This window comes from Lingula anatina, chromosome 10, assembly GCF_051362555.1.
Source record: "Lingula anatina isolate TDL-2025a chromosome 10, LinAna3.0, whole genome shotgun sequence".
Lineage (NCBI taxonomy): Eukaryota > Metazoa > Brachiopoda > Lingulata > Lingulida > Lingulidae > Lingula > Lingula anatina.
This window is the reverse complement of record NC_141776.1, coordinates 2,744,234-2,768,397: the sequence shown is the minus strand read 5'-3', so window position 1 is coordinate 2,768,397 and position 24,164 is coordinate 2,744,234. Positions and strand designations below refer to the sequence as shown.

At 35.1% G+C, this 24,164-nt stretch overlaps 2 protein-coding genes across 5 annotated transcripts in view; one reads left to right on the top strand and one right to left on the bottom strand.

The window, feature by feature from the left end:
* LOC106180276 (uncharacterized) overlaps positions 1-14,510 on the top strand; it is a 49,614-nt gene extending 35,104 nt beyond the window's left edge. The window contains exons 2-3 of the mRNA XM_086996957.1: positions 8,043-8,208; positions 9,219-14,510. Coding sequence (XP_086853083.1) covers positions 8,043-8,208; positions 9,219-9,514 — 462 coding nt within the window. The 3' untranslated portion in view covers positions 9,515-14,510. The remainder of the gene's footprint in view (positions 1-8,042; positions 8,209-9,218) is intronic.
* A 3,637-nt stretch (positions 14,511-18,147) lies between these two features.
* On the bottom strand, positions 18,148-23,500 carry LOC106180260 (uncharacterized). Of its 4 annotated transcripts, none has more exons than XM_086997784.1 (9): positions 23,262-23,500; positions 22,752-22,784; positions 21,373-21,490; positions 21,002-21,074; positions 20,628-20,721; positions 20,196-20,314; positions 19,684-19,868; positions 19,300-19,376; positions 18,148-18,839 (listed from the first exon to the last, which is right to left on the bottom strand). In XM_086997784.1, the coding sequence occupies exons 1-9, from the start codon at positions 23,370-23,372 to the stop codon at positions 18,609-18,611; spliced, it is 1,041 nt and encodes a 346-aa protein (XP_086853910.1). In that variant the 5' UTR covers positions 23,373-23,500; the 3' UTR covers positions 18,148-18,608. The 4 variants fall into 4 exon arrangements, with proteins under 4 accessions (XP_086853910.1, XP_086853909.1, XP_086853911.1 ...); XM_086997783.1 differs by having other exon boundaries at positions 21,373-21,493; positions 23,262-23,499; XM_086997785.1 differs by lacking the exon at positions 22,752-22,784 and having other exon boundaries at positions 21,373-21,493; positions 23,262-23,499.
* Between the last annotated feature and the right edge of the window lie 664 nt (positions 23,501-24,164).

Genomic DNA, 24,164 nt, shown 5'->3' with positions numbered 1-24,164 from the left:
GAGAGGAAATATTCTAGTAGTAAGTTATCTTTGAAAAGAAGAAACAAAATTGTGCAGTTTAAGAGAAGTGAAAGTGCATTGAAATAGCTTTATCTTGAGGTGATTTTATACACAGCTTTTCCATGATTAAAAAAAGAAAAAAATACAAAAATTTCCTGAAGAGTTCAACTGAAGGCAGCAATGCAGAGAGTTATAAAGCCATCTGGCAATGCTAAGTGAAAATCCATATGTCCATGTTTAACATTAGTGGCTAGTCCATATGTTGGAATAATTAAGTACATACTTCTTCACTATCTTCCCTTCCAGCGGGTGCCAGTGCTGGGCTGCTGACTGGATTATAATGACATCAAATAAAATAGTTCAGGACATGTTTCCTCTTTGCTACTGCAAGTTAATTAAGCGATAAATTAAAACATATTCTAAGATATGAGTCAGTGCATCTTTCAAACTTCAAAGTGTAGATATTTCAACTGTTAAAAAGTTAACCTTCAGTAGAAGGAATATCTTTTTTGTTTTTTTTTTACGACTTTGACGAAAAGGAAGACAAGTGATAGAAAGTCTTCTTCTCAAGCAACTTGATTATATTCACTGACAGTCCTTAGTGGTACAGTTTACGTGAAGTGACTGCGTGTGAGATATACAAGAGATGTCGGGAAAATGAACAGCATTGCTGTATATGATCAAAAATGAGGAAATTAGTATAGATAATGGATAACCAGCATCAAACCATCAATTGTGATCATTAAACTAATAAGCATTAATATTTTATTGTGAGGAAGGAACGGATGATTGCAAAAAAGTGCAACAATCAACTAATGGAGTATTTTTTTTACTAGATTTTGAGTAAGGCCTGGTGTTGTTTTGAGCAGGGTTTTCCATCTACTTTATCTTAACTTTGAGGGACATTTTGGCACATCAAACTGTTAAAAAAGCTCTTATTTTGGCATGATTTATTATAGTCTGTATTATTATTCACGGTCACAATGAATAAGATGAAGGGAGCAGTACTTTTGGTTCATTTTGAAATTTCTGAAATGTTTTCACCTAGAACTTTTTGATATGTATACATAATTGATACTTTACTTTCAATATCTCACTTCATCCAAGTAAATGTATTCCAGATCAATTTTAAGGGTAGTAGCTTGCAATGATAATAATAACCATAGTAATGAAGATTATAATGTGTATTCAGCCATTTTCATAGAATTGAGTATTTTTATGGGGATAATTTAGATAAATGCTACTACACAATATAGAACAATTTATGTGGCCTTTTAGATATTATAAAATTCATGGGATAGGAATTCTTTGTTTCATTGGTGTTTGTGCTACAATGTACTGAAATGTTGATGGAAAATTGCTGCAGTGTGTAAAGTAAATGTCGATCTGTTGAATAAGGTGATCAATATGGAGGATTGGAGATCCTATCAAATGGTGATCAAGATTGTGAATGATAATATTTAGCCCATCAAAACTGAGTCATCCCTCAAGTTATTATCAGTGTAGATCCTGTTCAGGATGGAAAGAAAAAAACCTCAATATATTGAACCGTTTCGTCATGATTACAGCATAAAGATCGGCTGTACTTTTACAGACACAGGGAAGCACTGCAATTTTCCCACAAAGTTAAAATAAAATTAAATTTCCCGCTATATATTTGTGTTTTTACGTTTTATATTTTTTTCCAAAATTTGAAGAGGAAATTCCAAGTTATTAATAATAAAATTAATGGTGAGTTGCGTTTGAAATGGAAAGTCCTTTCATGTGAATCTAAAGGATATAAATCCTGACAAAATAAAATGTTCAAAATTTTTGAGCAACGATTGCACTTAATTTATGGAGCAGAGGGATGGATGGTGTCCTGTTAGCTTTAAATAAAGTGAAGTAAATTGTGCGACCAGGGATATGTACAGGCGAGTGCTTTTTACTTCCTGTTTTATGGTAATCTGGACCCCATCTGATAGCACAGGTCCATTGTAGCCTTCTGGTTCCAGTTTTACTAGGGACTTATAACTGAGAATTAGTCTTAACTTTTGGACCTCGAGTTTAGCCTACTTTTACTAGTCCATTGTATCCATTTTTGGTTGGAGTTTCACAGTGGGCTTAAAACTGGGAATTGGTCTAAACTTATAAGACCTCAAGTTAAGCCTACTTTTACTAGTCCATTGTTTCCATTTCTGGTTCAAGATTGACAAGGGACAAAAAAAAAAAAAAAACGAAAAATTTGTCTAAACTTTAAGACCTCATGTTAAGCCTACTTTCACTAGTCCAATGTATCCATTTCTGGTTGGAGTTTCACAAAGGATCTTAAAACTGAGGATTGGTTTAAACTTTAAGATCCTAATTTTAGCCGACTTGAACTCAATACAAGATAAGTCGGCAGTGACAGTCATATGTATCTAAATATTTCACTTGTTGTCTATCAAGGAAAGACATGACTGTTAATATTTCAGGCCAAAACTTATTTTTCTTCCAATGCCGTAAGTACTTTATTGCGGACCCGCTTGAATATTTAGCGGATTAGACAGCAAGCGGTTTAATGGGTCGCCATATTTAACCCTTGCACTAGTTAGTCCACTGTTCCGAATTCGGACTATCAAAACGTAAAACTTTTTTTCTTCAGGTACATGTAGAATGAGAACTAGATCATTTAATTATATCAGTTTTAGGTGGAGCAGAATGTGATTTATTGGTTAGTTTTCTTGTATATACACTGGTAGATCTAAGAATTTTATTAAGGGTGGGATAGAAAAATAGTAGATATGGACAATTTTACTATAATATATATGGCACAGGAATGGAAAAAAATGAGGAGGAAAAAATAAATACCTCTAAGGGGGGGGGGGGGGGGCAAGAAAGCCTAAGAATTTCATTTATTTGACTTATACAATATAAAGACAAGATGGGTCTTTGGTCTTGTCTTCTCTTTTGATTAAGCACATTGGAATGAAGGTACGTCTTTTTTTAGTTGATTTAGAATGTGGGATTGCTTTGGAATTCTGGGCCTGTCTTGATCTTAGGTGTAACTGGTGTGATGAGAAAATTGTTTTGTTTGTTTTGATACAAAGCTTTCTCCTTAAATTACCTGAAACAGATTTCAGACAAGATGAAGAATATTATAGAGAAAAAAGGGCGAAATATGCACTAATGCAAAGTAGATGTTCTGACCAGTATTTAGGTCTCTAATCTAGCCATTGAAAGACCTGCCTCATGCAGATTTGTGGCGTTTTGTGATTGGCAATGGCAATTTCTAGGACTATGGCATTTCAATAGCCATCTCTCAGTGGAAATTCACTTTGTTCAATATTTTCTGGCAGTTACCATCCAGTTTTGGGCTCTACGTTATGATTTAAGACACATTCACATTTGATTTATTTTCATCGCTTCTGAATTGGTTATTTTCATATTTTTGGGGTTGGGGGTGGGGGTTATAAAGATAATAAGAAATAGGCCCAACAAACTGCTTAAAACATTATAGGTACTCAAAATGCATGTCTGTCTTGCTTACCACGTCCAAAACTTTTGAGAAAATAAATATATAACATAAATAAAATAAATACGATTTAAAGTCCCAGCCTTTTCACTTTTACCTTTCTTAGCCTTCAAAAGATGTTGACTCGAAAACAGTCATATGGATTGATGTTCTGTGAATTGTTTTCAATATGATATACCGTTAAGTTTGTGACAAAGAGAACACGTTGAAGATTCCAGGAAAATTGAACAACTGCTATATGATGATTCAATGCTTTTTGTGAAGTTTCACAATATTAACACGAAACAAGTGTCCTTTTTTTTTAATGCTTAGAATGTGTGTAAATTTGGTTATATTGCCTGGGATGCGGGTAGAGAACCAGATTTCACAAATTAATTGTGAACATGGCTTTTGTCTTTTTCTTCCGTGTGCTCTGTTTGCCATTTGCTGTTGATATTGTACTGCAACAATTAATTGTGAATGCAAGCTAATATCTTTGGGAGCATTTGGCAGATTCAAGGAGAAATAGATATCACTTTATTGATCTTGCCTGCCTTATAAGCATGACCTCTATTCTTGTATAAGGGTTTACACAAATATATACATGGGGCCCCGTAATCTGTATGAACATCTGGCTAAATTTTTTATACAGGTGAAGGGCCCCTGTGTGAAAGATGGAGCTTGTTACACTACTAGTAAGTAATGAAAGTCAAAAGTTGGCTTCATAATTTTAAGACTGAGAGTGTTTGGTACTTTTATTCAAGAAAATTCACCTTGAGTAAGCAACTTACTAGTAGGTAAGCCCTGTTTTATAAGTAGTAAGAAATGGATTATTTAAATCATCACTTACAATATTTAACTGGGCTATGGCAGTTTTTTCTTTACCAAGTGGAAATAGATCAAAGTTTTTGGTCCCAACCTTCTCTCAACTTCACTTTTACGATAATGTGGGATATTCAGAAGTAAATTGTGGATATTTATGGGTAAATATCTAGGTATCCATGTTGACAGTTGTGGGTTGTTTTAGGATGAATATCCAGATATCCATACTGACAGTTGTGGGTTGTTTTAAGATGAATATCCAGATATCCACACTGACAGTTGTGGGTTGTTTTAAGATGAATATCCAGATATCCACACTGACAGTTGTGGGTTGTTTTAAGATGAATATCCAGATATCCACACTGACAGTTGTGGGTTGTTTTAAGATGAATATCCAGATATCCACACTGACAGTTGTGGGTTGTTTTAAGATGAATATCCAGATATCCACACTGACAATTATGGGTTATTTAGGGGTAAATATGTGTAAATTGTGATGGCAATCAAATAGAGACGAATTTCTGGATTTAGTTAATGGATGCTCCCAAGAAAATGGCAGAATTTGTAAATACCTAAAAAAAGTATTTTCGTAGATGATGAAAAAAGTGTGAAACGGTATCTAATGCTGGCATGATTACATCATTTATGTTTTGAGTCACTTGAATATGGTAATTTCTACATTCATTGGCAATTATGCTGTATTGAAGTGAAAGATGTCCCGTCATCCTTTTTAAACAAGGATTCAACTACTTCAACTTAGACACTACTCATTTTCATTGAGGGTCTCCCTCCCTCCTCCTCCTCCCCCCCCCCCCCCCCCCATTTTTGTCAATAATTTGATGCACGAAATAAGCACTTCCGTTGAAATGTTGTCTTTTTTTTTAATATGGGTTGCTGCCATTTTGTGACTATATTTATTTGAGAATGATGTGGGAAATTGAAGAGAAAAAAAAACAGCAAAAAACTTAATTGCATGATAAGTGGTAAGATGAATCGGGTAGTAAGTGATTATTCACTCACTTTGAACTAATTTTATTATCTGTATGTCCCAAAAACTGCGTGTAGCTGGTGTCACTTGAAAAGGGTGATTCTCCATGTTCTTTTCAGAAGGTGTCTTTTTGTAAGTGTCAACTATAAGAGAGAGAGAGAAAGAGAAAGAGAGAGAGAGGGGGAAGGGAGAGAGAGAGAGAGAGATGTTAACTCATAGAAAAACAATCTATTGCAGTGAGTAAGGTAATTGGAGTTAGAGAGTAATTACCACAGCATCAACAGCATGCGAAGGTTGTTTGAGGATATATTTTCTAACTGTGAAATAAACAAACATACAAAGGAACAAGCACAGACCCTCCTCCCACACACACAAACACACACACATGCACACACACACAAACACAGACACTGAGCAGGGCACAGGGGGATATGCATACACGTACGTTTACACACACACACACATACACACACACACACACACATAAATACACAATATATTAAAGACCTTTGAATTAAATAACATTTCATTTTTTAAAGCAATAGAATTAATTTGGTATCATTGGGTATTTTATTTCCACGATATCATATATTTTGATATAGGAGGGGAGAAGTGGCCCAGTCTCTTCTCTATATTCTCTATAAACTACAGAACAAAACCTGACAAATAGGTCTCTGCCTCAAATTCCAACCTTTTCCCACAGTAAATAGGTAAATCCACTCGGCCTGCAGTTCATAATGGGAGGCTTTTGAGGTAGAAATATGAACCAATATGAAAATGCAAATGCAATCTAATCATGAAGACCTCAAGGTCTACTTGGAGAAGGTGCTGCCACCTTTTGGTAGGTTGGTATACCAGCTTGATGTTTGCTGTATTTCTGAGAGTCGAGTGAGGGAATTTGAATTTTGATGGAAGCGGTTCATGAGCATAATATTATAGGAAATGGATTTTTGAGAAGAAATGTGTAATCTGAGAAAATGGTCAAATTGCAAATGATTATAATGTGACAATGTCTTTTTACAGAATTTTATAATTGAAATAATTTTTATGATAGCTATATATGTTGGTAACAAGTTCAATAAAAAGCTGAAATGTGAAAATCACTTATAGACTTTATAGTTTTATACAGTGTGCAAATCGCAATAAATCAACAAATCTGAAAACTACAGATAAATTGAGAGAAATCTCCACTAGAATTATTTAACAGGTCTGGTGCACAACATATTATCACAGGTGCATTTGAGGCCTAGCTGTTGAAATGATCTCTAGTGCTGAGATGGGTTAATACAGACAAAAATAGATAAATTAATACATCAACAAAAAAATAGGTAAAACCAAACAAAACAATTTCATTTAAACTGAGAGAAATCTCCACGCATGCCTTTCAGCCATCCATAACCCCTCATTCCTCGATGAGGAAGAAAACGTACAAGTTGAGAGTGTAATATAGGCCTAGTGGCATGCCGACCAGATAAACATACATGTTATTTCACTTAGTTCTACCTGCAGAAATTGAGTCCTCCTCACCTCCGTTCACCCTAGCTGACCTACACACAACAACTGACTCTTCCTGTTTGCTCTTCAACGAGAGAGCTCTATATATATAACGCCTGTTATCTCTTAGGCTCTGTTCTGAATGGTTTTGTCAAAAGTTTTAATTCAAGCTCGATGCAGGCATTTAATTTATTGCAGCCCTCTCTCTCTCTCTCTCTCTCTCTCTCTCTCTCCTTCTAGGTACTAGTACTAGTATTTGATCTGTGAATAGCACTTGATTTCAGTTCCTCAGGTAGTCCTAGTGTTACGTAATCAACACAGTAAGCAATTACAAAATGAAAGCATTGCATTCAAACTCCTACTTCTAAACTGATGATTATCATGTTGGAAATGTTCTGAATCATACCAACATTGCTGTGAAAAGGTGCAGTTGTATTTTTTTTCACACACTGGAAGTAGAATCCTGTCATCTCTTAGTAACTACTTAGTGCTAGAGTATATGCAACACTGTCAACTCTTTATTATATGCTTGATGGAAAATGTTAGCATCTTTTTCTTATTAAGCACGGCTCCATGCCTACTCAGTTTGTATGCTTTTCTTTCTCCAGTGAATATAGCTTTTTTGGAAGTTCTATGTCAGGATTAGGGATCTTACAGATTTGGGGAATTTACTCTAGGAACCTGAAAAATTATTACATACAGTTTAGAAATTTTGTTGGACTTTATTGGAAATGTTCAGAAACAGTTGAAATTCAAGAGGGAGAGCTTAGGGGGAACGTTCATTGCCCTACTTTTTACGCATTGGAAAAGAATCAATGTCTGAAATTATATCTGACGGTCAGGTAAAATGACTTTGGGGAAACTAGTCTCATTTTTATTTTCATTCTCAGCTCATCAGTCCAGTCGATTACATGTGGATTTACGATGGAGTTTATTAGTACCATTGCATTAACATCATTTCATTTTTATATCACATTTTTATATGGTATCTGATCATTTTTATTTCACAATTTATCATATATTATAACGTGTCATTTTCATATCACATATTATCACATCAAATTGTTCCATTTTCATAGATAACATTTTATCACATATCATTTCAAATAATTTTCATGTCACGCTTTATCACATATCATTTCATATATATATATTTTTATCACATTTTGTCACATCAAAACATATGGTATACTTTCTATATCACATTTTACTACATCATACTGTATCATGTTTCCTTACTCAGTGTATATATTTCTATATTTTCAGCAAGCCTACAAAGCCTGGTTGTGTTCCATGTATATCCCATACTACCAATATGGCCGCCTTCTCAACCCCTGTACAAGTCTGTGTAAAGCCGTGGAGGAGAGGTGTCCATACTTCCTACCTGTTAGTAAAAACCAATATGCAGGGGAGCCAGCATTTTTATGTACAGGTAAGTAAGTGCACAGGTGGTTAACTTAGTACAGTAGTGGTATATATTCCGTTCTGAGGAGGGCCATAGAAATAGTCCGAAGGTTCAATATTCTGAAGGTTCATTGGTTCAGATGTTCACTATAGAAGCTTCTGACCAATGAACCCTTGACTAAAAAAACAATGAAAATGTTACCATTTTTTGGACCAATGAAACTTCGGATCGATGAACCTTCAGACTATCGAGATTCCCCCGTTCCAAGGAAGTGCAAGAGCACCAGCATATGAGGTTTTTGTGCACAGGTAAGTAACTTAGTATATATAGTATCAGTATATATGTGAAATGTGTGCCGGCTGCATTAAACAATAGAGAGTTTCCGTTGCCGGTGAGATACGGCGGCTAGATTAATACGTCATCGGTTTGTGCGCACTTGTGACGTTCACCGCATTCATATACCATCATCCCATCTAGTCTGCGGAATACAAGCGCTCCTATCTAGCCAGTGCGGAAGATTATTGAAAATAGTTATTAAAGGTTTTGTTTGCTAATTTATATGACTTATATACTTTTTTACAATAGTTCAAGTGTACGTTCATGCAAATTTCGACTTTTTAACAGAGAGGAGCCGCTAGTTTTGGTTTATCAGGCACGTAGTCGGGGGTTGATCGTGGGGTTCTTACGAACCGCCATTTTTGTCGGGAAAAGTTGCACTTTTGGGTAATATTTGTCTCCTTTTTCATAAAAAAGAATCCCCCCCTTGGAAATAGATGGCTACGGGGCCGTATATTGTTATTATTATATTGGAATGAGCGCCAGCATTCCGGGACATTACCGGAACGCGAAGAGAGAAGCGCGTTACTGGATACATTAGCACATACGTAACAATCTAGCCGTCGTATCCCAACTGCACCGGAAACTCTCTAATATTTAAACTAACATTGTTCTGAGGAAGTACAAGAGCACCAGTTTTTATTTTTTAGTTATAAGAGATAGAGATAAAGAGATATTAAGAGAGAGATTTCCCATTCCAGTGAACTCTATAGAGCAGCCGCCTGACGTCTACACCTCCTGCCGGGACGGCTGTTACCAGCTCTGTGAGGATAGCCACAACATCTGCCCCCCGGCCAACATCACCGCCATCACGGAGCAGGAGATTAAGAGGTGTTCTGGAGGGGCAGCCTCATCCACACAAACTTCTTCCTTGCTCCTCCTTCTCCTCCTCCTCTTCGTCAGCAGCACTGTTACCTGTTGGATTAGTTCACATTCATTACAAGAACATCTACTACTACTATTAGGCATATTTAATTCAGCCCTGGGTCTCACATAGTACGACGTAGCTGGTAAAAGCATTGGGTTGCAAGTTTGTGTTCATGTCCAACGATGTACATGACATTTCAGGAGGAGCAGACCACATGGATATCATGTGACTGTCACATGGCTCATTGGGAAAGAAGTAGATCACATGATTGTTGACTGATCATCACATGGCTGTCATGTGACATTTTACACAAAGTGGTTCATTAGGTGTTAAGGACTAAACCCCAATCTGAGAAAGCCTGGAATAAGCATGCCTCGGAGTAACCGATTAGAGGGATTACAATCTCCCAGATGCAGTCACATGACTGTCACATGATTGTGTCATGGTTAATGGTCATGTGATTGCAAGTCATCACATGGGGTTGCCAAAATAGAGAGAAACATGTGATTTATAATGTGGAATACACATCTTTTGGTCACAGAATTTTTTAAAAATAACTTTGCCAATCAGGCTGAAGTATGGAAGACTGAAGCAGAAATGGTGGTGTACCATTGGCTGAATATTCTTATGGTGCTGATCTCTCATTGGTTGTTTCATTGTACGTTAAGTGCCAGGATGACAATAAGGATGTCTTCTCCTTTTACAAAAGGTGCCAAAACTGTGATTTGTGCACCCAGGGTGGTGGGTATGAAAGATAACTGGACATCTGCTCCAAACAAGATGGCTGCAGGTGACACACCGACAGGTTGACAAGTGCAGACAGCTGCTGGTCAGAGGTCAAGTGCACTTTGTTGTTTCAGTTACGCAATTGCAAGTTACGGTAATTGCTCACAAATTTCAAACAGCTTGATTATTATTTGTCTTAATTATTTTATTTTGTAAAGCAAAAATAACATTGCGGAATGAGGCCCGTGCTGTTTCTAGAACATCTTATGTGCCATTTTTAAGCAAAACATTTTTCAGCAAAATGTTTTTAGAAATAAGATATGGATTTGTTCGAATTAAGTGAGTAATTACCGTAAACACAAAGGGCCATATCCCACCTCACAAAAATATGGCTGCTCTAGCTCTCCATATGGGAATAGTTGTGACTAGGTGTCCTTTTTTTGATCTGACAAGTGAGAATTTTACTCTGGACACACTAGTTATAAGATCTTACTGGGATGAACAGTATAAAAAAATTGTCAAAAGGAAAAATTGAAAAAAGTCTGATCAATGAATATTTGCCAATGTGTTATGACACAGCTCTGAAAAAAGTAATCTTCCTGCAAAAAAAACCCCCAAAAAACGATGGCTATAATATTGCTTCTTTTCTAAACAGTACCTTTATAAATAGTGCCAGCATGTGGCCGTGAATTCTGAAAAAAATGAAAATATGCTCAAGAAAGTGACTCCTACTAGGGCTATGGTTGCTAGTGCACCCAAACAGGCCATCTGCATTCTCAAAGCACACAGCATGTTGCTGTACAATCCATTTTGGCAGTGTGCATTTAAATATATCATTAACAGTGTACATTTCAAATACAATTAAAAGTAACAATGTGACATTACATCTTGGAGAATGTATTTTGCGATACATGCATGGTATTGATGATGTAAATAGCAATGACAGCGTTCTTCATGAATAGCGCCATTTTGATTCGTTGGGAACAGTGGCAGTCTTCACAGTGGCACTGCTATGACGAAACAATTTATAATGACAGTGTTGTGCAGTCTAAATGGCCATTTATGTCAGTGACATTAGTAGAGTTAGACATTTTAATACGACCTTTGGAGGATATGTACATCATTGGGACACTGATAAATAATTTTGATTAGTGTAGAGCTCTGTATACAGTATGTTCGCTTGATAATTAGTAAAAACACAAAGAAAGGTGATATTTTTTCAGTTGCTTTGACCTTAGCTAAAGATGTTTATTTCCAAGTGGCACCAATTCATGACATGGTAGATGTTGTTATATGGGACCAGTTTACAGAGAATGTTCAAGTTGAAAGTTGGTCTCAATTTTAGGATGGAAATTTTGGTTATATTTTGACCCAAGGTGAGTTGGCAGTAGTCTATTTACCTGAGAATATTGGGAATTTTACCTAAAAGTTAACAGTGTTTTTTTGTTATAGATCTGAAGTTGATATATTGAAGTAAGCAGCTGTTCCCTGGAAAATAAGAGCAAACTTGAAAGTTAGGGCCAACTTCTAACTTGTTCAGTTCTTTGATGAAACTGGGAAAAGGTGGATGTTAATGAAATTGTTGATCTCTGCTTCCCTGGCATAAGATCTGATGAATATTTCTTTTCAAATCTCACTGTTATCACTCATTGAATTATCCAGATTTTTATCCTATGTCAAATGCACATGACATAATAAATAGACCTGTCTAACTGATACTTACCCAGAGGCGATGTGACATTTGTGTTTGGCACAGTAAACTTGAATCAAACGCTTGTGTAGGCCAGAGGCTGATAAGTGTGCATATTAATTGGAGGATTGAAACCAAAGACGCTGGCAAACATCATCAGATATGTTTCCATGTTGGTCAGGTTAACTTCCCCCATTATGACAACCTACAGCTGTCATGGCAATTACGGTAAAATATTGACAATTTAATCGGTCTTGAACAGTTTGGCGGAAAACATATCTGCACCAACGTAAGACAAAACATACATGTAGATTGTTCAGACATTTCTTTGAAAACTGAAGCCTTGTTAACAGAGGTTCTTTTTTTCTTATGTTATGTGCACATTTATTTTACTCTGCCCTCATTGTTGATTGCAGCCACTGCACCCATCATAAACAAGCATTTGGTTATGCGGATTTCATGGTTCCACAGAAGAAGTATGTGGCTATTATAACTGAGGTTTAAACTCATAATGGGCATTGCAATTTCAATCCTATGTCTCTGAAGTTTAGGTGTAGCAGAAGCAGGCACATTTGAAAATATGAAAATTAAGAAGCTAGCTCACATGGATCACAAAATGCTGGCTTCTGTACTGTTCGAACATTTTAATGCATTGTCTTTGTCTCCTAGCCAATCTGTTATATGCCTTACAAAGACATAAGGACATCAGTTAGTCTGTGAAAATTATAAGTTTTTCAAAAGACAGACATAATAAGAATTTTATGTTGTTTAATCTTTCACTTAGAATGTCACTGAGCCTATTCAGGACAGCAGACTAACTAGATCCACAGATCAAATATGGTGACCTTCCTAAAAGCTTGCCGCTTAATTCCCGATGAGACAGTGAATAGATTCCCTGCATTCAACAAGCATTCAAGTGGGTCGGCCATATTTGAGCTGCTGTTAGTCCACTGTTTTGAATTTGCTAACTGTGTTAAAGTCTGAGGCTTATGTTGCTTTTTCGTGATGCGGCAATAAACCATTAACTGACCTTCCCCACCATTTTTCTTACTGGTCAGGCAAAGTGTCAATGCCCATTGTGAAGACAATATCAACTTCATCTTATAGGCCATGTTATAGATACAATGAAGTAAAAAATATGTATATATACATATCTTCCAGAACCAGACTGAGTTTGAATGTATTGCAGTTTTATATGGTAGAACTCTACAGGTGGCTGAAAATAGTGCTAAATCATAGGAGATCTGTCCATTTTCAGTATTTATATTTCATGGATCTGTTTTAAACACTGTAAATGAATTAAATTAGATGTACATATTGTATTTCATGATCATTATGTACTCTCATTTTCCAGTTTATAGATAAATAAGTCCCAAAGTGTAAAATTACCAAAAATAATGATAAAAATATAAAAATGGCTTACTTTCATCCAATTGTTATGCTTTGGAGACATATCTGGTATTTCATGATTTTTGCTTATTTTGGATTTATATTATATAGACCACAATGTCACCAAAAATTGCTGGCATATCCTGTATGGAAACAAGTTTTGGAAACCCCCAAAAGGTGGCAGCACCTTCCTCACTACCTCTCAGTGCTGAACCGAGTCGAGGTCTTTTCTACACATCAACCTGGAAGTTTTTAATGGTAGTCCAGCTTGTAGATGTGAATTCTGAGGAAGCTTGTTAAGTGTCTCAATCTAGGGGTGCATTCCCAGACATTTAGATCGATCCAGAGATTAAGATTTAGATCGACCTAACTCCCTGGGGGTTCACACTAAATTGCAGTCAGCTGAGCGCGCACCATAGTTAATTACCCCCTTACAGCTTTTAATAGGCGGGACAGATGCTTAAGCCGGCTAAGCTGACAGTAATCTAGTGAGACTCCCCACAGGGATAGATCGATCTAAAATGGGAATGGGGTCTAGTTCGCATTTGTTGTACTAAAGTTAGATGTTATAATATTTGTTATACATTAGTTTTGGAGGGTGTAGCTGCCTAGTAGTTTGTAGGATGCTTATAAGAAAGTGGTCATTTAAAAAATGCATTGCTTTTAGTCATGTCACAGTTACCAATAACGTTAAACGTCAAGATGTTCCGCTCCATTGTGAGAGAGGTGGAAGCCATATTTGGTTACTTTCTTTTTCCGTCGACCCTACGTATTCTGCCGTGTCTTAGAAATTTGTGTCTCCATGTTTTTTAACATTGACATTATGAAAACAAACTCTAGTGTAATATCTACCATACTGATACACACATTAAATTATATAAATATTATATTAAAAAAACAAAAACATTTTAACCGTTAATCAAGTATTGTAGATCATATACATATTATATTGAACCTTTTTAACTTAATGTCTAGAAGACTTCCAGCTGTATAAGCATGATGAATTATAAATAGTGATGTATAAATACATATACACACACACATACATATATATATATCATAATTCATGTTGTTTACATTTTGAAAACATCTCATAACAAATGATGTTCAGATGTTAAAGTCCCAGATGTTATTATATTATATTGCTAATTGTAGACCTCTCTCTCTAAGTGTTGTCCCACAGGCATTTGGAAATGTATATGTACATTGTACACGCTGTACAGTGGGGGAGGAGAGGTTTGGGTCCCGGAGCCTGTGACCATGCAATATCAACTGTGTACCATTTTTTGCCATCTACAGAGTAAATGAATTTTACATCAACATGTGGGTTGTCGTTGTTTTTTTTATTTTTTATCTTTTTTTTCTGTTATTATTTGATAGCATAGAATAAATCTAATATCTTGGATTTTAATGTCTGATATGACGTTATCCTTGGTTTTTGACCAATCAGTTTAAAGGAAACGTGCATGGGTGAAAGTTTTCATGTTTATGACCAATTTTGGTCTTCATTTTGATCATTTTAAATGCAATGAGGAATTTTGACCATTCTGATCATTTCTTAATGCGATGACAAATTGCATGCTAGGTTTTCATTTTTTACAACTTTCACCCATGAACATGTCATCCATCAGAGTGAAGAAAATGTTTCAATCAAACAACTTACAATAGAGCAGATGACAGAGATGTTACAGCTTTTCATATTTATTCCTTGGCGGACATTGACATTCTGGGCGTAGGTTGTATAACACAACAATTATCGCCTTAAGGTCAATAAACTGTTTTGCAGTCAAGGTCAATGCTACTTTTCTGAGGTCAAAACATGTTTACCACAGCCAAAGTCAATTTACTGTGAAGAATAAAATAAGAGGCAATTCAAATTTCAGCCTTTTTTGGGAAGAAAGCAGTATTCTTTTAATTTAGGGTCTGGGAATACATCTTAAATACAAATGAACAGAACATGGTGATTTGTCTTTTGAAAAAAAAAAAAATCTGTGGCCAGTCAAATTTGATTTTATTAAATATTTTGAAACACAAGCTCAAAATATAATTTGTTGGCTTTAATTAATTTTAAGTATTAAAAAAATTTTCAATACCATGACAAATTATTGACATTTATTAAACATGTGTAACACAATTTTATAATACATACATTACCTATGAAATAACAATCACAGTTAACTTCAAACATATATTCAACCGAGAATTATGTTCAGTTACATAAAATTAACTAAAATGGCAATGATTCTGATGATGGATCCATCAAAATAATAGGAATCAACCTCCTTAGCTTTAGAGGTTCCCCTATCCCCCCTCACCCCCAAAAAGTGTAATAAAGAAACAAGGCAGCAAAGCTGTCAAATGTACAGACAAAGAACAGAAAATAAAGATGCAAATAAGTGAAAAATTAAATTTTCACAAAAAACTGTTAAATTGCCAGAAAAATTTACCAAACAGACTGCGTTGCCTATTGAAGTTGTATGTTAGACCCATGTTTCTTTCCTGTAAGTTTGAGAACAGTAAGTGACATGATTTCCCTTAAATGGTCATCATAGGAGCAGTGCCCAAAATAGGGGTTTCTTCAAATTTTGATGCAACATTACATAATGTTTAACAGCATAATGACAATCAAATGTTATTAATAAAATATAGTAACATGGACATTCAGAAAATGTGACAAGCAAAAGTCTTCAAGATCATGGAACTTTAAAGTCACACCTTGAAAATGCCAATATGTGAAAAATTAAATTTTCACAAAAAACTGTTTAACTGCCAAAAAAAAAAAAAAAAAAAAAAAAACAGACTGCATTGCCTACTGAAGCTGTATTTTAGTCCCATGTTTCTTTCCTGTAAGTTTGAAAACAGTAAGTGACATGATTTTCCTTAAATGGTCATCATGGAAGCAGTGCCCAAAATGGGGGTTTCTTCAAATTTTGATGCAATATTACATAATGTTTAACAGCTTAATGACCATCAATTTTTAATAATAAAATATTTGTATCACAGATATTCAGAAAATGTGACTAGCAAAGGTCTTCAGGCCCATGGAACTTCAAAGTCATGCCTTGATAATGCCAAAATGTAAACAGCACTGTTTGAAATGGGTTTATTTCCATTTTTAACACTTTTTTAACATAAAACAAAATAAACATTTTACTGCCATTTTTATATGTCCAACTAAGAAAATTGATGAGATGGGAAAAGTATCAATAGAACAGTGTTAAATGTCCAATTTCCTCCATTCTGAGATTCTGAACATAGTGGATGATTGAATCTGACAAACTGCAATGACATGAGTTTATTTCCATTTTTGACACTTTATTACACAATACATGATAACAAGTTTACCATGTTTTTTACATAATCAACTAACAATGTTGTAAAGATGCAGGAAATATCAAACAAACACTTTTAGGCATCTTATTAGTTAAATAATGAGACCGTTAACATGCCTAATAATTGAATCTGAGGAAATGTGAAAAAACAGTATAACTTCTTAAGTAATGGCCCGATTATGCTTATTTTCGAACTCAACCTGCGTTTTAGTAAGATTGACCACTCCTGTGAGTATAATTACAATTGGCCAATCCGTTTTTCTTATATTGTGTTATCAGTGTTGCATTTATATTGAAAATGGTGAAAAAACAGTATAAATTACCTAAACGTGACCCGATCATGTTGATTTTCGAACTTGACCTGCGTATTATGAATATTCATCAGTTCTGTAAGTTTCAAGTCAAAAGGTAAAATGGTTTTCCACTTATCGTGTTATCGGTGCTGCATATATGCTGAAAAAAGTGAAAAAACAGCATAAATTCCCTAAAAGTGACCCGATCATGCTGATTTTCGAACTTGACCTGCGTATTATGAATATTCATCAGTTCTGTAAGTTTCAAGTCAAAAGGTAAAATGGTTTTCCACTTATCGTGTTATCGGTGCTGCATATATGCTGAAAAAAGTGAAAAAACAGCATAAATTCCCTAAAAGTGACCCGATCATGCTGATTTTCGAACTTGACCTGCGTATTATGAATATTCATCAGTTCTGTAAGTTTCAAGTCAAAAGGTAAAATGGTTTTCCACTTATCGTGTTATCGGTGCTGCATACATGCTGAAAATAGTGAAAAAACAGCATAAATTACCTAAAAGTGACCCGATCATGCTGATTTTCGAACTTGACCTGCGTATTATGAATATTCATCAGTTCTGCAAGTTTCAAGTCAAAAGGTAAAATGGTTTTCCACTTATCGTGTTATCGGTAAAAGTGCACGGCGATGGCGACGGCGACGACAGACGCAGATGATGGCTATATGTACAGACACATCTGTGTCTGTACATAAAAAATACAAAACCAAGCACTATTGCAGTAAAACTCTCCTTGTTATCTGTTTCACATTTGCCAAGCAATCCAGGGCTACATGCTGTGTACCAACCTCTTAACAAAACCCTGGACATATCAGCTAATTCTTCTTCAGCTTCCATGATGCATTATAATCTCAATGCCCATATTAATTGTGTGATAAATATTAAAAAAAAAAAAAAGCTGCCACATGTTTGCATATGAAAACCATGTCCCATTTAATCTATTTTAGCAACAATTGCAAGAACAAACTATCCACGTTTCAAATCATTCCTGTGAGTATGCAGCAATGAAAATCTGCATCACTTTTAAAAGGCTTTTTAAGCCCTTGGGATTTTACTGATAATTTTCAGTGAACTGTATGAGTCATGGGAGTTGTTTCACAAAAAAAGTGTTTAAAAAAAAAACTTGTGAAATCAGCATAAACACCTTTCACTCAAAAATCAGCCCACTTCACCCAAATTCTTGCACTTTTACTAGTCTCCAGTGCCGTCATGCTGCCATCAGCCAAGTTTTAGGCTTTTTTGGGATAGTCTCAATAGACAGCCCTCAACTTTATGTCCACCCAGTCTAAAAGCGTTTTAAATCATGAACAACTGGCTCACAATAAATGTAGCTTATATTCCCAAATGGGCTATTGTCACCACTGAGAGAGTAAAAACACATTGGTGAAAGGAACACAATTTGCTATTGTGATTCAGTTAAAAAGCAAGTAAATGAGCACATAAATAAATAAAAACACAGTAAGAAGGCTTTTTAGAGTGTTTGTGAAACACAACTTAATTGGTCATGATCCAAAATTTGTCTTAATTTCTATACCCAAATTTTAGACCATGTCCAAGGATTAACTGGTGACAATCTAATAAAATATAATATTTTAGCTGTTTTTTATAACAAGCAATGAATGTCAAACATTTCATACTAATATGCATTCTTTATAGCAGTCTACTATGGATTTAGCATAGGGCAGAGTAGACTTAAATTTTAGCCTAAAAGTTAAGACCAACTTTTGGGGCTAAAGCTTTTTGTGAAACCAGTCCCAGAATTCCCAGCTCCTGTCAATCAATTCTGCAATAAATCATATCCCAGTAGAGAGTCAGCTATAACATCACATATCGACAGCAATCGGAATGGTTCATGCTTGGCAATGTCATTAGCGTGTGGCATAGAGTCCGTAATCCAGAAGTTCTCAAACTTGACATCCGATTGCGTGAATTTTTTCCAGGAATCGCTAGGAAATACTGCATGTGTCACGTAGGCACTGATACACTTGGCGCCTTGATTCATAAGTGCCTGGAAAAATATAACATTTAATATTAGCAGATTTTATCGGGACAATCCCCCCCCCCAACCCCTCTGGACCCCCCCCCTCCCCCCCAAATAACATAACAATTCTGATGAACAAATTAATATTGTAAAAAATCTAACAAAATTACGTAAATGGACCTATAAATCTATTCCAAAATTTTCTGAGATTCAATTTACTGACAACCTCTCTCACCATAGATATTTCCCCTTCCACCAAGCCATCCCCAGCAGAAAGAGGTTTGTCTAATCAGTTTACAACCTTCACTGATAACAAAATATCTTGAAGTAAAAATAATGAATGCATACACCAAAAATAATGTTCTTTATATTTTGAAGACATCTTAATACACATAATGTTTACTTTTCAGATGTTTAAGCACTATTTTACAGTGCTAACTGTAGACATCCCTCTCCGTATTTGTCACCATGGCAACACAGTACAAACCTTTCCACACTCTTTAAGCGTCCCTCCAGTCATCACCAGGTCGTCCACTATTACCACGTGTTGGTCTTTGGGGTTACCTGAAAAATATGGAAATAATTTATAGGACCTGTTTCACAAAATATGGTAGATAACAAAAATGGAAACTTATCTCTTTATCATTAGCATGTCTCTGCCATTTTCAGCGTTTTCTGAAATTTAGGGTGATTTTTGGGGGCAATTGATGTTATGGTAATCAATAAGCTGATCTTAACAAGTCAAAACTTGGCAAATATTTTGGTCTCAAAGTTTATACCAACATCAACTCTATAGTTCTTACAGGAAACTGACCCTGGTCATAAATCAATTGCTAAATTACACACAAAATATAAACTATTACTCTCCTACCATCTTTGATCCTGACGACCCTCTTGTCGCCCTCTCTGACCTTGACACATATAATGGTGTTCATCTTGTCAAACATTCGATGAAATCGTTTGTGGGCACCGTCGTCAGGAAAGGCGATGGAGATATTCTGATGATCTGGCAGAGACTGGACTTCCCTCTGCAACAGTGGAATCGCCGTTTCTAATCTGAAATACATCATAATGGAGCATTTTACATATGTATATTGCAATGTTCCACCTTAACCTTTCACTTCATCAAATTCTTCTTGGGTCAAAATGGACTAAAATGTAGGTCTAAAAGTTAAGACAAATTTTTGTGTTTTTGTGAAACAGGACAGCAAGCTTAAAACCAAGGAAAGTTCCAGAAACTGAACCTTCCCTGCAATGAAACCATATTTCAAGAGCCATTCACTTCACAAATTATTTATGCTCTGCTATAAAAAGAGAGGGCTGGGGGTAATGTCTGATAGCTAGGTGTTCTTGACCTGATCCTAACACTCTAGATTGAGTTACCTAGGTATGACAGAGTTCCCAAAGTAGAATCTCTCCTGCAGAGCGTGGATGTCAAACACCATGATGTGTGGAGGTCCTCTGCTACACAGCGGAATGCAGGACAACATGGTGGACAGAGTCTGGAAGAGTTTTTAATGTAAGTTCTTGAAACTTTGTTGACATCCAGTCAAGATAATTTTTATAACTATTACTATTTTTATTACTCTTTTATTAGACTTGATTCACACACACACACACACACACACACACACACACACACACACACACACACACACACACACACAAAATCAACAAAAAGATGTCATTGAATCCTCATCATAATGACATCTGCTGGTCATTAATGGATAAGAATGTCAAACTAACTGGCTGCTAGGTGGCACTGCAGCCAAGACAATACCATAAATGGCAGGCAGCTGTCCAGCAGAAACCCACCTTAGCAGTGGCAATCTCTCCCTCCATCTCCACTCGCTCCATGGTTGCTGTGGGAAAGTATGGCAGAATGAAAGTTAGGGATCTAGCTAAATACCTGAAAAAATATATTTAAAAATTCCACAATTGTACAAGACAATACTGATGTTATATACCCATATATGTCGTGAAACTGGGGTACCAGAAACAAATTATGCATTGAAATATGATAAGGATACTTAACTTGCTTTTTTTCAATACATAGTACCTATCATATTTAATTATTTTTTTCATTTGCTTATATTTTGTTATTCCCCTAAAAGCAATGGTGGATAAAATAGGAAGAAAACTAGACCAAACGAGATCAAGCATTACTTATAAACAATAATCAAACCTACCTTGGTAATGCATACACTATTGACAACTGTTCAAATATCACTTCAGCAGAGTGAAAACTGCCAAGAAATATCACTGAAAAGGCAGAGTGACCAAAAATATTATTAAAAAAATTTTTAACATTACCAAGTAGCTGCCTGTTCATGAAAATCTCACCTGAAGAGGGAGACAATGAACAAATTAAAAAAGTAGCATATCTAGGATATGGCTGGTACAGAAGAGAGTGCCACTAGGAAGTATATTATTATAAATGAATTTATTAATTAAAAAAAGAAATTATCCTTGAAAGTGCAAGCCCCAAAGATCCAGAACCACAAATACAAACCAGAAAGACTTTCAAATTTGAATTTTGAATGTTTAATTTTTCTCTTACCATCTTTGCCAGCCATTGTCTTGACTTCTTCAATGAAGAGGTTTGGGAAGCCGTCTGGAAACGTTTTCCATCGGATGCTTTTCTTCAGCTCAATCTTCCTTCTGGGCACTTCTTGTCCCTGCTACAACCAAATTAACTCATGATGGGAACTTTTGTTTGCATAATACAGTATCTTTATCACTGTTTGTCTTGATTGCTGTAATGACCCAATCTCTTCAATAGGGAAAATTGTGAATTATACAGATGCTGATTTTTTAGTCATAATTTCTTAAAATTAGAACATTTCTATTGAGGGGTAGCAACAAAGTTAAAAAGAAGGCTACCCTTTAGTTTTATTCTATATCGTAAATGCACCAAAATTGGTGTGCAGAATACAATTTTAATGATACCAAAATTATGTATAGAAAATATTGATAATTTTTCCCCATTGAAAAGATCCAGTCTTAATCATACGGACTCAAAAATTTTAATCAATTTTCAACAAGACTGAAAGCGATGAACATAATCAAGCAAAGGCAAAAGTGAACAAGAATTTGCATGCTATCAGCTCAAGCCATAATGGTGACTTACTTCCTTATCAACAAGTTGCTGTCAATGTCTGTATGCTGTGGATGCCATGGACGAGCCTATCCATTTACATATATTGGCAACAATTTAAATCAAACAAAAAGATGGGTAGCAAAGCAGGTATTTGACCAAATAAACAGATAACTTCAATCAATTATAAAGAATTAAAGTATATATAAAATATAAAATATAATTATTAAACGGCATGAAATGCCAAAATTACAGCATCTGTATGTAAAAGCAGTAAATAAGATAATTACTCAAAAAAAAAAAAAGAAAAAAAAAGTAAATTACTCTTCTCTTAATATATCATTTTATAAAACTATCCCTTCCAAAAAATATATAAATAATTGTAAATAAATTAGGATCACATCATAGTGTACTTTTACTCCTGTGAGTGGCAAAAACTATTCATAAAAATGTCAAATAAAGGGATTATTCAGTGCTTGATATGATTACTAGTACTATAGCATACACTGGAGTAAATCAGGAAGGCCTTGAGTTCTGCATCATCATCATCATGGTAGTAAGGGTATGATACAATAATAAGACATGCAGCTGGAGATTGGAAATAAATAAATAAATAAATAAATAAATAATCATGCAAAGACCAGGGGATAAGGTATTATCTTATTAAGCACAAAGAAAATTATTGGACACTAAAATGCAGTGTAAGTCTGGAAAGGGATAATAATAATAATAATAATAATAATAATAATAATAATAATAATAATAATAATAATAATAATAATAATAATGTAATGAGCTTGCCACATAAAAAAACAAACTAGTTGCAAACTTGAAACAATTACCGTAATGTGAGGTTTGCCAATATCTTCCTGAAACTAAAAAAACAAAAAAACAAAACAAAACATCATTTGATAAACAAAGTCAACAAAATCTCAGAGAATGATGGTAGAGTCAAACTTAGTTTTAGCACTCACAGTATTTGAGAAAAAAGTTAACAGAGTGACATTGAGAGATAGAGAAATGACATGCGAAAGTCACAAATTAGGTATAAAATAGTAAAGTTATCTTTTAAAAGCCTTGTGTAACTGAAGTCTAGAATAGCTTGTAGAGTAATCGATTAATACAAAGTTCACTGGCTTATTTTTTGGGCGGTCCTGTTTATTGTGGATGTACTACCAGGCGTGTGTGTAAATATGTTGCAAATAATTTAAGTCATCATCACACGTTCAGATGTGTCTTTCGAATATTAATCTGTTGTCAAAATGAACAAAATCAGAGCACTGCAACACAGTGACAGAACTTGAATCTTGGAAGTTGAGCTACTCTGTATGCTCGTAGTACTGTAGTCGTACCTTTTCCTCTGCATCTTCCACTTCGGTTACTCGTCTCATGATTTTCTCCGCCAGTTTTTCCATGGTTGGATGCGCATACAGCCATATTGTGGCGTTTGGAGACAAACTCATAATGCAAATTTAACTTACGGCAAGGAACTGCTTTGCCGTCTGCAGGGCCAGATATAAATTGTGCAAGGTGAAATAAGTTCTTTTTCTCTAAGCGATCTTTCGTAAATGGAGATTACAAATCGTTGCACTGAATTAAAACTTCCGGTTATCAAACTTCCGGATTGAATTTCTGACCACCACAATGTGTGACGTTATCTTTGCATAGATCGGTGGCTGATTTAGGCGCCTTCAAAAATAATGAATTAATTAATTCATTTATTTATCAAATGATAATAAAACAATAAGATCAATGATTTCATGACAAAAAAATTAAGAAAATTTATTTTTAAAAGTAAAAAGAAATTAATGCGTATTTTTGCATTACTTCCTCAACAATTTTTTGCGACTATCACTCTATCAACTTTGTATACTGGTAATTCTAAAACTTATACCCTTTAAATCAGCATTTTTTCTCAGTGGAGATAGCTATAGTCTTTAGGTAGACTTCAATCGGCATGTGCTGCAGTAATCACTGAGTGAACGCGTTTCCTTGCAATAAAATAAAATTACTATAGAAATTTTCCACAAGATAAATACTTTGAGCGAAAAAAAAAACTGAAAAAGTTTTAAGAACCAAAATCATCCTCGTGCATATTGTTTAAAAATGTTTGATTTTTATTTCCATATTTCATGATTATCATTAAAAATGCATGAAACGCACGGAGTCCAAATCGATTTGGATCACTTGTGACGCTTTTTTACACTAATTTCTTCAGCCGTTCCTTTCATTTCAGACAATCCAGTTTTATTTTT